This window comes from Salvia hispanica, chromosome 4 (genome assembly GCF_023119035.1).
Source record: "Salvia hispanica cultivar TCC Black 2014 chromosome 4, UniMelb_Shisp_WGS_1.0, whole genome shotgun sequence".
Classification (NCBI taxonomy): Eukaryota; Viridiplantae; Streptophyta; class Magnoliopsida; order Lamiales; family Lamiaceae; genus Salvia; species Salvia hispanica.
In genome coordinates, this window is record NC_062968.1 from 32441040 (window position 1) to 32454769 (window position 13730).

General features: G+C 39.5%; 1 protein-coding gene across 1 annotated transcript; it reads right to left on the reverse strand.

Annotated features, from left to right (window-relative positions):
* Positions 1-3127: 3127 nt before the first annotated feature.
* On the reverse strand, positions 3128-12850 carry LOC125185150 (CAAX prenyl protease 1 homolog). Its single transcript, XM_048081640.1, has 14 exons — positions 12765-12850; positions 12259-12403; positions 12069-12153; positions 11886-11981; positions 11657-11722; positions 11480-11578; positions 5033-5146; positions 4818-4928; positions 4678-4740; positions 4426-4521; positions 4175-4288; positions 3749-3820; positions 3603-3665; positions 3128-3379 (listed from the first exon to the last, which is right to left on the reverse strand). The coding sequence occupies exons 1-14, from the start codon at positions 12793-12795 to the stop codon at positions 3275-3277; spliced, it is 1260 nt and encodes a 419-aa protein (XP_047937597.1). The 5' UTR covers positions 12796-12850; the 3' UTR covers positions 3128-3274.
* Positions 12851-13730: the final 880 nt, after the last annotated feature.

The window sequence follows — 13730 nt, forward strand, 5'->3', positions numbered from 1 at the left end:
GTGCCTCATCATTTTCAGCATCATCATCCCCTTCAGCCTCCTCCTCCTCAGCAGCAACATCCATTTCATCCTCATACTCCTCCTGTGTTTGTAATCTTACTCCAAAATATTCATCAAGGTTAACATCAGAATAATTTTCGTCACCCATCATCTGTGTACTTGATCCAACATGCCAAGAAGCACGCGGAGGGTCACTACATCCTCCGCCCATCTGCGACAAACCTGCATCTCATCTGTACCCTGGACCGCCAATATGGACACCTGGCCGTCCTTCGCGCCTAGCTTTGTGAATGATTGGTCTTGTAGTGTCAATCGCTGATCGTTGGGTAGGGACAAAATCAAGACGTTCAGCCTCCCCACATATCGTCATACAAGTCGACACCATGTTCAAAGCACGTTGGATGTCCTGATGATACGCCGTCTCAGATCCGCTAAGGCAATGATAGACATTGACCAACGTCTCCATCTGCACAAAACAAAGACATTATTCTACTGATAATGCACTATAACTATAAAAACGACAAAAAAAATTTATTACCATCATCATATGTGTAGAGGCAGTCTCATGGATGCCTGGCTGGCCATGGATGCCGGGTCTAGTAATGTAAGTGACAGTGATTTTTCGAAACCAATCCATGTAGTCAGTATTCGAGGCATTTGGATACACCTGTTGTTCTATTTCTCCCCGGATCCTCCAATACTGAACGTAGTTAGCATGATGAGTTTCCCAGTTTGTGGCTGACTTGCCTCGCCTTGTACTTTCCCATCTCTCATAATTGTGGAATCGAGTCTCACTAGAAAAATTATGTTGGGGGTTTCCAAACTGTCGTGTAACTCGATGACCCAAATGAGTCTCCACAATATGATAGCAAATGAGGTAGTTGGTGCACCCCCAAACATTCATCCCACGCGTGCACTCCTCTGGTAGAGGACGACGATCCAAATACGGCTCCCAAATAAACTGAAAAAAAAAGGTTAATAAAACAAAAAATATTCAACATAGAAGATTAAGAAATATTTTAAAAGTGGCACCTGATTGTCATGCAAATGAGCCAATTGTTCCCTGTAATAACTTTGAACATGTAGCAGGGCTCTACCCAAATTCAATCGCCCCCTCCAACTAATAATTCCAAAACAATACAAAAATATTATAAACATGCGATATAGATAACTTAATGACAAAGAATAAAGATGTAACTTACATTATTCCACACGGTGCCGTACCATCATACTCAACCCTATCAACAATCTCAGGTCGAATATTGGGTATCCTCTCCCAAGCCCACATATGTAGAAGGCTCAATGGGCCACCGATATCTTTCCTCTTTTGACACGAAGCTTCACAAAGGTAGTGATATAAAGTGGCAAGCGCTGCTGCACCCCAACTAAGTTGTGAACACCGATTCTCGTCATTTAGTAATAGAATGTGGTGGAAGGGAATTTTTCTCCCCGAAGTGTCTGGGATGATCAAACAACCTAGTAGGAGTACCACAAATATACGTGCATGTTGCATGTAATAATGCTCAGGTAGATCGTCGTCAAGACGGTGTCTCACAACATCTTTCAGTTTAGTGGCATTAAATCCCCCCAACTTCAATTCAGCCTGACTAGGTTCTATACCCAAAAGTGACAAACACGTATCAACCCAATACTCACTCGTGTGGTTCACTTGTGGAAGGATAACTGGTTCACCATCGACCCTTAAACCCCAAAGCATCTCGATATCTTGAAGGGTCACTGTAGCTTCACCAACTGGAAGGTGAAACGTGTGTGTCTCGGGACGCCACCTCTCAATCAATGCCCCAATAAGTGAAGCGTCCAACATTTTTGGCTTTCCATAACGGTACACGCCACCAAAACCCATCCGCTATATATGCTCCAACACTCGGTCATGCATTGGAGATTGAAAAATTTTATTATCCAACTTGCGTGGTTGGAAGGTGTCCGTATCATTCCCAGAGATTATGCTTTCCGTTATGTGATGCGGTTGCAAGTAAAGTATGCTCGGGTTTTCGGGACCACAATACAAAGAATACTCCCCAGTTGATGATGATGCCATTGCTATATATACATTAATTAAATTTTGTTAGCATTGAACATGCACAGAGACATACTACTAGGCAAATCTAAATTGAAATAAGTAAATTTATGCAAATCTAAACTATAAATTTGTTGACGGAACTCATAAGGTCAAAGGTAAACTCATTTAATCCATTGAATTTTTTCTCCTCAATTCAAACAATGAAACCCAAAGCTTATTTTTTTTACTCTTTGCAATTCCACCATTGTTCTATTTGCTATTCAAATCTCAATTAAAGAATCAATTCATATATACAAAGTCATACTACAAGTTCAATGCCCCAATAAGAATTTCAACCACATCGGTACATGCCACCAAATTTGCTATCATATTCTAAGAATGCACACTTTCTTGTTTCAATTCTTGCAAAAAAAAAACCAATTATATACAAACCCTAGGCAAAGGGGAAACATGGATAGAGAGAGATATAAATACCGTGAGGGGAGGCGGAACGTTGGCGGCGGCAGGTCGACGGGCGGCGGCAGATCGACGCGTTCAGAAGCGAGGAAGAGAAGCAGCGGCGCGTTCTGTTCTGAATTGCCCAATTTTATTCAGGTGAAATACGCATTCTTAGAATGCGTTTTAAGTTTGAATTTTGACTTGCTGTTTGACTGGCGAAATCACCTTAGTTGCGCATTCTAAGAATGCGTATTTAAACACGTATTCTTAGAATGCGTAACACCCATTTACAGAAAAAAAAAAAAAAACCCGCCTATTGATGGAAGCATTTTTCCAGAATGCCCTATTTATAGAATTTAGCCCTATTAATTTTGCATTAAAATCCATGTTGCCTGTTACCAAAATAATTTTTTTTAGAACAGAGATAGTACCTTAAAAATTCATATGAAGCAAATCAAGTTTTATTAACATCATTTATTTATCGGGCCTAAGATAGCTATGCCTGAAAAAATGAATGTAATGAACTGAATTTTCATGTTGGTGGTATGATACAACAAAACTTGATTCAAAATGCTCCACAGAGCCATAAAAGAGACCCAATGTCAATATGCTCACTCTTAACTAAAATCTCAGTTTCGTATTTTTTCGTAATGCTATTTCGTGGTACTAGTTTCAACCTCGTTACATGTAAGCGGATGTCTGTCGGAATTCACAAAAATAAGATTACAGACATTTTCATTATTGGAGCAACAACTTAACAAGATTAATTTATATGCAACACCCATTTACTTGGGTTTAATCAGTCTTCTTATCAGGTTCATCGAGTGCAACTAATCGTTCGACCAAGGGTGGATGCGAAGAGTGGTAAGCAGAATACCAAGGGTCAATGTTGATGTCCTCCTGTTAGACATCAACAAAATTGTAAGCTTCATAACAAATCCCAGAAGGCAGCAAACAAATCAAAGAGACTACTACAATTTGTTCTACTTTCAAACTAACTAGGGCAATGGTAGTAACATCATAAATACTTCCAACTTCATGAAACAGTAAACACACCTCTATAGAATATTTTGTGAGGACTTAGTTGTAAGTACAATGCAACGGAAACCAAAAAATAAATTACCGGTTTTATAAGACCAGCTTGTAGAGGAACAGCATAACCAAGCTTCTTGGCAAAAGCATCAGCCTTCGGAGTGATACAACACAATAGTCTCAGTTGCTATAAATTTATAATGACAATCAATTTAGGACAAAACACAAGAAGATTACCTGGAACTCAAAAGCACGGAGCAATAGATTGAGTGAAAGGATCACAACATGCAAGAGAGGTATCACCATATGCTGCAACACCCAATATAGAATTAATACCCACAACAAGACACAATAATTAAATTCAGATTGTAAAAGAGTGAGCTGCCAAGTATACAATTCAGTATCAACAAACAACATAAAATACAATGTAACAGGAAAATAAATGTTGTTTAGGTTTATTATGTACTACAAGTGCATCGGCATGTCAAATGAGGTTTAAAATTTCATTCTAATGCAGATAAAGCACATAGCTCTATCAACAACATGAAGCCCATGTGCTAGCCTAATTATACGAGATCTCGCCATAAGTACAGCATTGGATGACATCAAATGAACAACAAAAGCAACCAGTGCACGTGCAACCCTCAAGGATTCAGCTCATACCATAAATATGATAAATCCAATAAGAACAGGCTGTGTATCAAACCCAAAACTTTGGAAGAGGTCTTTTGAGTTGCGAACAAGAATGTATCCCCCAAACTGCAACAATGTCAGGATCTGCATTGCCAATTACCATTAAGCATGAGATATCATATATGCACTCAAGTTTCAGATCAGTAATAGTGACTTAAATCATAAAATTAATAGCTCAAAAAATACTTTCACCTAAACTCCATCTAGAACAATCAACATACCTGAACTCCAATAAAGAATGTGTACACTGTATGATTTAGCTTCCAGTGACCAAGTTCATGAGCAACTGCAGCAACAACTTCTTCCTCATTATTGGACTACATAGAATATGAGAAGTGGGTAATCAGTAACATTCCATATTATAACTCTGAGTCTCAGGTTCTCTCTGTTTAGTTTGCAGCTATAGCCATGAACCAGGATTTTGGCAAGCATTTAATTATCACAAATGAAAACAGTAGTTGTATACTCCTTACCAGTTGTATTAACGTGTCATACAGGACAATTCTTTTGTTCTTAAAAAATCCATACATGTAAGCCTGCAGAAAAATGTTTACAAATGAGTCTTCTTGAGCAGAAATGAGGCCAAAAGTGTGAGAAGAAAAGCATTACTCACATTGCTGTGACTTGACCGTGTTGACCCATCAACAACAAATAACTTTTCTAAGGGGAATTTAAGAGATGAAGCAAGATTCTCAATCTTGGTCTTGAGTTCGCCCTCTGGAAGCTGCTCATGTTTTAGACAACATTGATTAGAAACTTATGTTATTTTGCGTTATCAAAAGAAAATGAGAAATTGCTATTACATTAAACAGCTTTTGCATTACATACAGGAGTGAACTTGTTGAAAAGAGGGGCAATCAGAACTGGATAAACAGTCATCATTATAAGGGACACAATTAGCATGAAGCCCCAGAGATATATGGCCAAGTAAGGACCTCCTTTCTGCAATCAATCACTTGAGAATGTTATACAGTTCACCACATAAAAAATTCTTACTGTTATGACAAATAGGGAAATTGTGAATCGAGAAACAAAAGAACGTAAATAGACACAGAATTTACGTGGTTCACCAACGTTGTGTTGGCTACGTCCACGGGCAAAAACGGAGAACAAATTGTATTATGACTGCGGTTTTCAGATACAGATTTATGTGCTCTACTCCCATATATATAGACACACATTAGACAGACTGGGCCTAGGAAACATAATCCTATCCCAATTAGGAAATCTAATCCTATACTAATTCAAGGCATACTAACAAATCTCCACCTTGACTTGAATTCTCCCTTACAGACGCATCATCATAACACCAGACGAACAAACTTCTCCATTCTTGCATCAGATTTGCCCTCCACAGGCAACTAACAGCTCATGACATTAAGCAACTCCAAACAATGTTGGAACTTGCTCTGCGGGACCGACTTGGTGAACATATCAGCAGGATAATCAGCAGTACCTACTTTCTTCACCTCAATTCTCTTCTCATCTCTTAGAAAATGATACCTCACATCAATATGCTTAGTCCTTTCATGATGCACTTGATCCTTGGCTAAACAAATAGCGCTCTGACTGTCACAGAACACAACAGCTTGATCTTGATGTAAACCAAGATCACCAACTAGCCCTTGCAACCATATTCCCTCTTTAGCAGCTTCTGTCAACGCCATATACTCTGCTTCAGTAGTAGACAAAGTAACTACAGCCTGCAAAGTTGCTTTCCAACTAACAACAGAACCACTAAGAGTGAAAACATAAGTGAGTATCACCTCCATAAATGAGACCAACATCAGACGTACCTCTCAAGTAACGAAAAATCCTCTTCACAGCCTGCAAGTGCTCCTTTCCAGGATTTCCCATGAACCTGCTAACAACGCTGACAGCATGCGCTATATCTGGCCTAGTACAGACCATGGCGTACATCAAACTCCCTACTACATTAGAGTACGGGACTCGAGACATGTACTCCTCCTCAACTTCGGATTTCGGTGCAAGATCAGATGACAAATGAATGTTTGTGGCACTTGGAGTATCAATAGCCTTAGATGTAGACATGCCAAATCTTGACAAAATCTTCTCAATGTAGCTCTTCTGTGACAGAGAAAGCTTTTTCTTTTCTCTATCTCTAGAAATCTTCATGCCCAGAATTTTCTTCGCAACACCCAAATCCTTCATATCAAACTCAGCACTAAGCTGAGCTTTCAACTTCTGTACTTCAGACTTCGACTTCGCAGCTATGAGCATATCATCCACATATAGAACAAGATAGACCATAGAACCATCGTCAGCTTTGTTGTGATAGACACAACAATCATACGGACTCCTGCTGAATCCCAGCTTGATCATGTAACTGTCAAACCTCTTATACCACTGCCTCGGAGACTGCTTTAGTCCATACAAGGACTTCTTCAACTTGCACACATAATCCTCCTTGCCCGGAACCACAAATCCCTCTGGCTGAGTCATGTAGATATCCTCCTCAAGCAATCCGTGTAGGAAAGCCGTCTTCACATCTAGTTGCTCAAGCTCCAAATCATAATGTGCAACTATCGCAAGTAACACTCTGATGGAAGTGTGTCTGACCAGAGGTGAGAATATCTCATTATAGTCAACCTCCTCCTTTTGCGTGAACCCTCTTGCAACCAGACGAGCCTACTAATGCCCTCATCTGGTGTAGTGTCTTCCTTCTTCTTGAAAATTGAAAGTGCAGGTTTTCTCTCGGTCAACGTATATTTTGAAAGTGTATCCAACTGATCAGGATGAGATTCCCGACCTAGCTGAGTCGTTGGCACGATAACCGGAACCTGGTATCAAACAAATATTCCTCAACCCACTTCTACTGATTAGTATAATGGAGGTAAGGGTCGAATCCCACAAGGATGGACACGTTCGGATAACTGCGGTGACATTCCTGGGTGTTTTTGGTTAGCTACCACGCTTGGGTTGAGATTTTACCTAGGCAAGAAATAAAGATGGTACTCTACTGACTAGTAGGCGTGAAAATAACAGGCATGTGGTTGTGTTCGTGAAAATAGGGGACAAGGTGTCTCAGAGGTATATGAAAAGTAGACAGTTACTAAAAGAGGAAATTTAGATAACAAGGTATATCTGGTGATTGGTTGGCTCTCTGACAGGTCTGGAAGGTACAACTGAAAAGTAGGGAACAAAAGCAAAAGTAACTTAAAAGTAAAGTGGTCCAAACTAAAGTTGATTTTGACGTTTTCTTCTTCACCAAGCATTAACAGAAATCAAATGAACACAAACACCATAACTAAACTCAGATTCATGACTTCAAACTCAAGATCTATTGATTTAAAGTACTCAAACTTAAGATGGACGGCGGACTGCAGTCTTACCTCTACTGACTGACATGCAAGGTGGTGATTACAGTGCGGATCGAAAGACTCATGCACGAAAACTCAGACTGAAACATAACTATAAAATTCGATCGACAATCACAAATCTAGCTTACTCGAAAGAAAAATACATGCACGCACTTAAAAGTTAAAGGCGATAACTAAATCTAACTTTCCTAGGCAAAATGAAGCAAACTCAAACAAAAGAGACATTCGGAATAGAAATTTTATAACTAAAATGTTTGGATCTTCACCAAGTATTTCAAAAGGCAACAAAGATAAATGTTTGCACAGATCCAACGAAGAAAGCAAGTAAAGATTAAACTAGAAAGCGAGTAACGATTGTTTTTGCCACTCCGGGCGGTGAAACTGCTATACTACTACGACGAACTGGCTGGAATGGTGGGATGATGACTACTCCGGTAGACTTTTGGACGTCAAGTGACCATAGCTCTGGCGAGGAACGAGAAAGTGGATGATGCTGAAGGACTGATCTTCTAGAGAGAATTCTACTAAGTGTGTATGAGAGCCGAACTTCGAACGTTTTTTTTTGTCTCTCTCCAAGTGGCTTCTTTTATGGGGAGGCTTGCCCTTGCTTCTAGGGTAGATTTCCTTCACGAATTTGACCTTTCTACCCTTGTTAATGACCATCCCAGCTATCCTTCTTCTCCATCTCGAGCCTTTTCTCTAGCATGCATCCTGGTCAGTATTGCACCCTTCTAGCGCTCTTTTCACTTGCGTCACATGAATCGTCTCCTACTGACTTGGATCCTTTAATCCCGCACACTTTAGCAACTGTTTTGCAGATAATACATGCATTTCACGACATACTGATCAGTAACCAAGGCTTAGAATACGACTTATCAAAAATCCATTTGCAAGTGACAATCTTTCTCCCCTTAGGCCGTGGAACCAATTCCCAAATCAGGTTCTTCAAAAGTGATTCTATCTCTTCTTGCATTGCAGCGAGCCACTTGGCACGCTCACTGCCTGAAATAGCTTCCTTGTAGGTAGGTGGTTCATCTGCCGAAGGCTCATCTTCGACCTCATTGGCAACCTGCAATGCATATGCCATCATATCCTCAAAACCATACCTCAACGGAGGCTTCACATTTGTCCTCCTAGCTCTGTCAATAGCAATGCTTCTCTGACGAGCTTGTGGATGAACATCCGAGCTAGAAGTATCGGCGGCTTCAGCAGTAGTGTGTTGATCTTCTCCACCTTGGAGTTGTGATTCACTCACATCGTGAGTGACTTGCAGCTCCACCTGCTCATCAACACCATCCAAATCCTCTGTAGCAATAGACTTCACAGTAGAGTTAAGCATAGAATTTTCATCAAATACCACATTCCGACTGAGAATAATTCTACCCTCTGAAGATGACCAAATTCTGTACCCCTTAACTCCATCTCCATAACCAACAAATACTCCATTCTTAGCTCTTGGCTCCAATTTACCTTCACTCACATGATAGTAAACAGTACTCCCAAAAACTCTCAACATAGAGTAATCTGCAGGTGAATCAGACCATACCTCGTACGGTGTCTTGCAGTCAATGCCAGTGTGAGGTCCACGGTTGATCAGATAACAAGTCGTGTTTACTGCCTCTGCCCAAAACTTCCTAGTCAAACCGGCTTGGAAGAGCATGCATCTTGCTCTCTCCAACAACGTCTGATTCATGCGTTCTGCCACACCATTCTGCTGCGGTGTATGTCTAACGGTGTGATGGCGAACGATCCCTTCACTCCTACAAAACTCATCGAACTCAGACGAACAAAATTCCAGACCGTTATTTGTTCTCAATCGCTTGATCTTCTTCCCAGTCTGGTTTTCAATTAGAGTCTTCCACTCTTTGAACTTCTTGAATGCCTCACCTTTATGTTTCATCATAAACACCTAAGTCATTCTCGAGTAGTCATCAATCATCGACACAAAATACTTGTGTCCTCCAATAGACTCAATACGTGAGGGACCCCAACAATCCATATGAATGTAGTCAAGTGTCCCCTTCGTTCGACGAACACCTTTCTTTGGAAACTTGCTGCGATGAAGCTTCCCTAACACACAGTGTTCGCAGAAATCAAGTTTCTGCACCTTATGGCCCAAAAGAAAATCACGATTCGACATGATTCTCATGCCACGTTCTCCCATATGACCGAGCCTCATATGCCACAGCTTGGTCATATCCTTGGTTGCAACCTCGGATAATGCAATATTAGAAGAATTTGCTACGATGGAACCTCTTAGAACATACAAGGTACCCCGTTTCAAAGCTGTCAGAACCACCTTCGAACCTTTCAAAATACACATTACTCCACCTTCACCTTTGAAACTGAACCCCTTACTATCAAATGTACTCAGGGATATCAGATTATTCGTCATCTGTGGAACATGCCTAACATCGTTCAAGGTGCAGAAGACCCCATCATGAGTCCTAATCTTGATTGAGCCGATGCCAACCACCTTGCAGACAGCACTGTTGGCCATGGTAACATTGCCTCCATCTATCTGCTCATAAGTGTTGAAATACTCCCTGTGAGGACAGAGATGATATGACGCTCCAGAATCCAAAATCCACACATCATTACAGTGTGGCTGTTCATCCGCAACCAAGGCCAATTCTTCTTCCGAATTTGTGTCATCAGCTTCTGCCACAGTCGCAGAACCGTTAGCATCTTCCTTCTTGCACAATTTCTTCTTTATCCTTGGACAATCAGCCTTCCAATGCCCTGGTTCTTTACAATATCTGCAGATGTCATCTGGCTTAGGGCCTTTAGGACCTTTTGAACCTTTTGAGTTCTGTTTCTTCTGTCCGAATATCTTCTCGTCCTTTACCCATAACAGATAATCCCGATGGCGATCTTCTGTGGCTGAACTCGTTGCCTGTTGACGATCCTCTCTGATGTGGAGAGCAGATCGAACATCCTCCAACGAAAGAGTTTCCTTGCCAGTCATAAAAGACTCAACAAAATTTTCGTAAGATTCAGGCAGAGACACAAGCAAAATTAAAGCAGCATCCTCATCTTCTACTTTAACTTCAACATTATGCAAATCTAGCAAAATTTTATTCAAATTTTCCAGATGATCCCGAAGGGGCGTACCTTCCTGCATGCGTAACCGAAACAAACGTTGCTTCAAGAACAACTTGTTGGTTAGAGACTTCGTCATGTATAGACTCTCCAACTTCGCCCAAAGAGCAGCTGCCGTCTCCTAATCCGCAACTTCGATGATAACATCGTCAGACAGGCTCAATATGATGGTCGAGTGGGCCTTTTCGTCTAAGATTGTCCACTCCTTATCATCCTCCGTAGCCTTCTTTGTTTTGAGCGGCTCCCACAAACCCTGCTGCTTCAGCAGAGATCGCATCTTGATCTCCCATAAACCAAAACTATTTCTCCCGGTGAATTTGTCAACCTTCACGTTCAGAGCAGACATCTCGATTTACCGGACAAAACCTTCGCAGCGGAATTCAAAACCCTAGTTCGAAAACCAAGGCTCTAGATACCAGTTTGTTATGACAAATAGGGCAATTGTGAATCGAGAAACAAAAGAACGTAAATAGACACAGAATTTACGTGGTTCACCAACGTTGTGTTGGCTACGTCCACGGACAAAAACGGATGAACAAATTGTATTATGACTGTGGTTTTCAGATACAGATTTATGTGCTCTACTCCCATATACATAGACACACATTAGACAGACTGGGTCTAGGAAACATAATCATATCCCAATTAGAAAATCTAATCCTATACAAATTCAAGGCATACTAACATTTACCATAAAAAATTGCAAGAGACAGAGAGAAATATTGAAATGCAAAAAGGACAACAACATGTAAAGCAGCCATAACTGACTATTGTTTAGGGCTTAGAACTTATACAATCTATTAGTCTTAAATATAATATAAGATAGAAATACCTGCACTATAGTGATGATAGCAGCTACAATAGGAGGACAGATCACTATAGCTAATATAATTTCTTTGATCATGTCCTTAAAGAATAACAACAGTGTTTGCTGTCAAATAAAAAATAAATTAATCACAACTTTCAAGTTGTTAAAACCGAGTTATCAAAGTAAACTTAAACTACATACATTGTTGGAACCATGGCGGGCCTTAATGACAAAAGTTAAGTACAGAGAAAATGGTAAATAAGTTATCTGCAAAAATAGAAACCAATAGTTAAAAAAAGGCCATCAATTTGTGTATAGCTATAGCAGTAACAAGCCGTAGATTATGGTGATTTTTAAACAGTCAACAAATCCATCAAGTAACCGTTTGTTAGTCTTTGTAAAGAAAATACATGGAAACTCATAAACACACCTTAAACGAAAGCATAAAACCAGCTAAAAATGCAAGAGTGTGCAATATCTCATTTTCAGCATTAAAGCCAGCATACACCAGAACCTCTCCGCACCTCTGCAGTTAACAAGAAAACAAAATACCGGTAAGACAAAGAAACAAAGTAAGAGACCAGATAAGAAGGCGCGCTATAAAATGACTCACCTTCCAAAACCAGGGCAATACGCCCAAGTACAAAATTGCGACGTCGATGACTATAAATACAAATTTGTGCACAAAATTGAAATTGCTGGAGAGATAAACATTTATAACCAACCCAAGACACAACTGGTTAGTTAAAGAACAGATACACATTGACAGTATAAGTTATTAATGAGTGTTCAATGTTCAACACCTTTTGAGAAGAAGAGTAGCACGCGACATTTCAAACCTTGTTTGGCAGATTACTCTTACGAATGGCTTTGGCAGTGGCAACTTAAGAGCAGCACGCTGCCTCAAATCAAGATACGTCTCTAAAATGTACACCATTATCATATAACCTGGATCGAATAGAAGCCAAGACAAATTCAAGGAAAAAGATATAGTGGCATAACCCGTAGCTAGAGGCAGCTAAGTGTCAATCAAAATATAAATAACCACAAAATTACACCAACTCATTTCATTGGCATTCCCAAGAGCAGGTGAGCGAGTGTTAAGATATCTCTCTCTTTAGTTCATTGATTATCAATTCCATTATCGCATTTGATCTTCCATAATTGGTGTGTTGAATTTTGGTGTGCTCTCTGTTTTGATTGTGAGGAGAGTAACCGCCAAACGGAGATCAAGGCAAATCAAATGAGAACGATCAAAGATATACATACATATCACACAGAAATAGATAGAAGTGGGAGTGAAACCTACCGATGATCGCCTCAATGTAGGGAAACGCCATGGCGGAGGATAGAGAAAGTGGTTTTTTTATCTAATGCAAATGAGATCAACTCTTTTATGTGCTGCCATAAAAAAGGACCCGAAAATGAGATCAACTTTTTCTAAATGGAGTATAATCCTCCATCTCTAATCATTTGGCATCATTTGATCGACAAGATTTAAGTAAATGTAATAAAAAATGAGTAAATCTGAAGTGACAAATTTTAGGTATGGAAAAAAAAGAAAATAAGTGATAAATTTTTAAGCACAAAACTGTTTAAGCTTTGGAAGAAAAGTCAACAAATTTCGATCAATTTATCATGAACCGAGGTTTAAAAGAAATAACCATACAAAAGAATAATATAGATATGGTTTTTATCATCCTGGCCCATTCTCATGTTAAGATGGACCAATTAGAGTTGTAGATGGGTGATTCTATGTAGTCTTTTTTATTTTATTTTATGATTCTGTCCTTTTAAATATACAATACAATAACTCTCAATTTGAAATCCTAACAAACTCTAAAAAATAAATTTAACTCTTTCTAATTACACATACCAACATGTTAGTCTGTTAAATGATGTAATGCCAAGCTTCGACATAAATTTTCCAACTCATAACATTGTATAAAAATTTAAATATCAAAAGAACAAAAAGATTACTAGTATTGTTTATCTCTACTCGATCCTGCAAGATCTTTTCATGAGTTGCCCTTAATTACCTAAATGTAGTTAATTAACTGAATAAAGTTATTATTCTAAATTTAAAAGGCCATTAAATAATTGTAGTTAGCACTCTGAGGTAGAGGTATTCTCCTACTAAAACCGATGTGTTCGATCTGCTAACGTGCATATGGTCTGTTCATATCTTCTGCATTTGGCTGAATTAATACTCGATTTATTTAAGCTTATACTCCCTTCGTCCCCGATTAAGAGTCACACTTTAACCGGACATGAG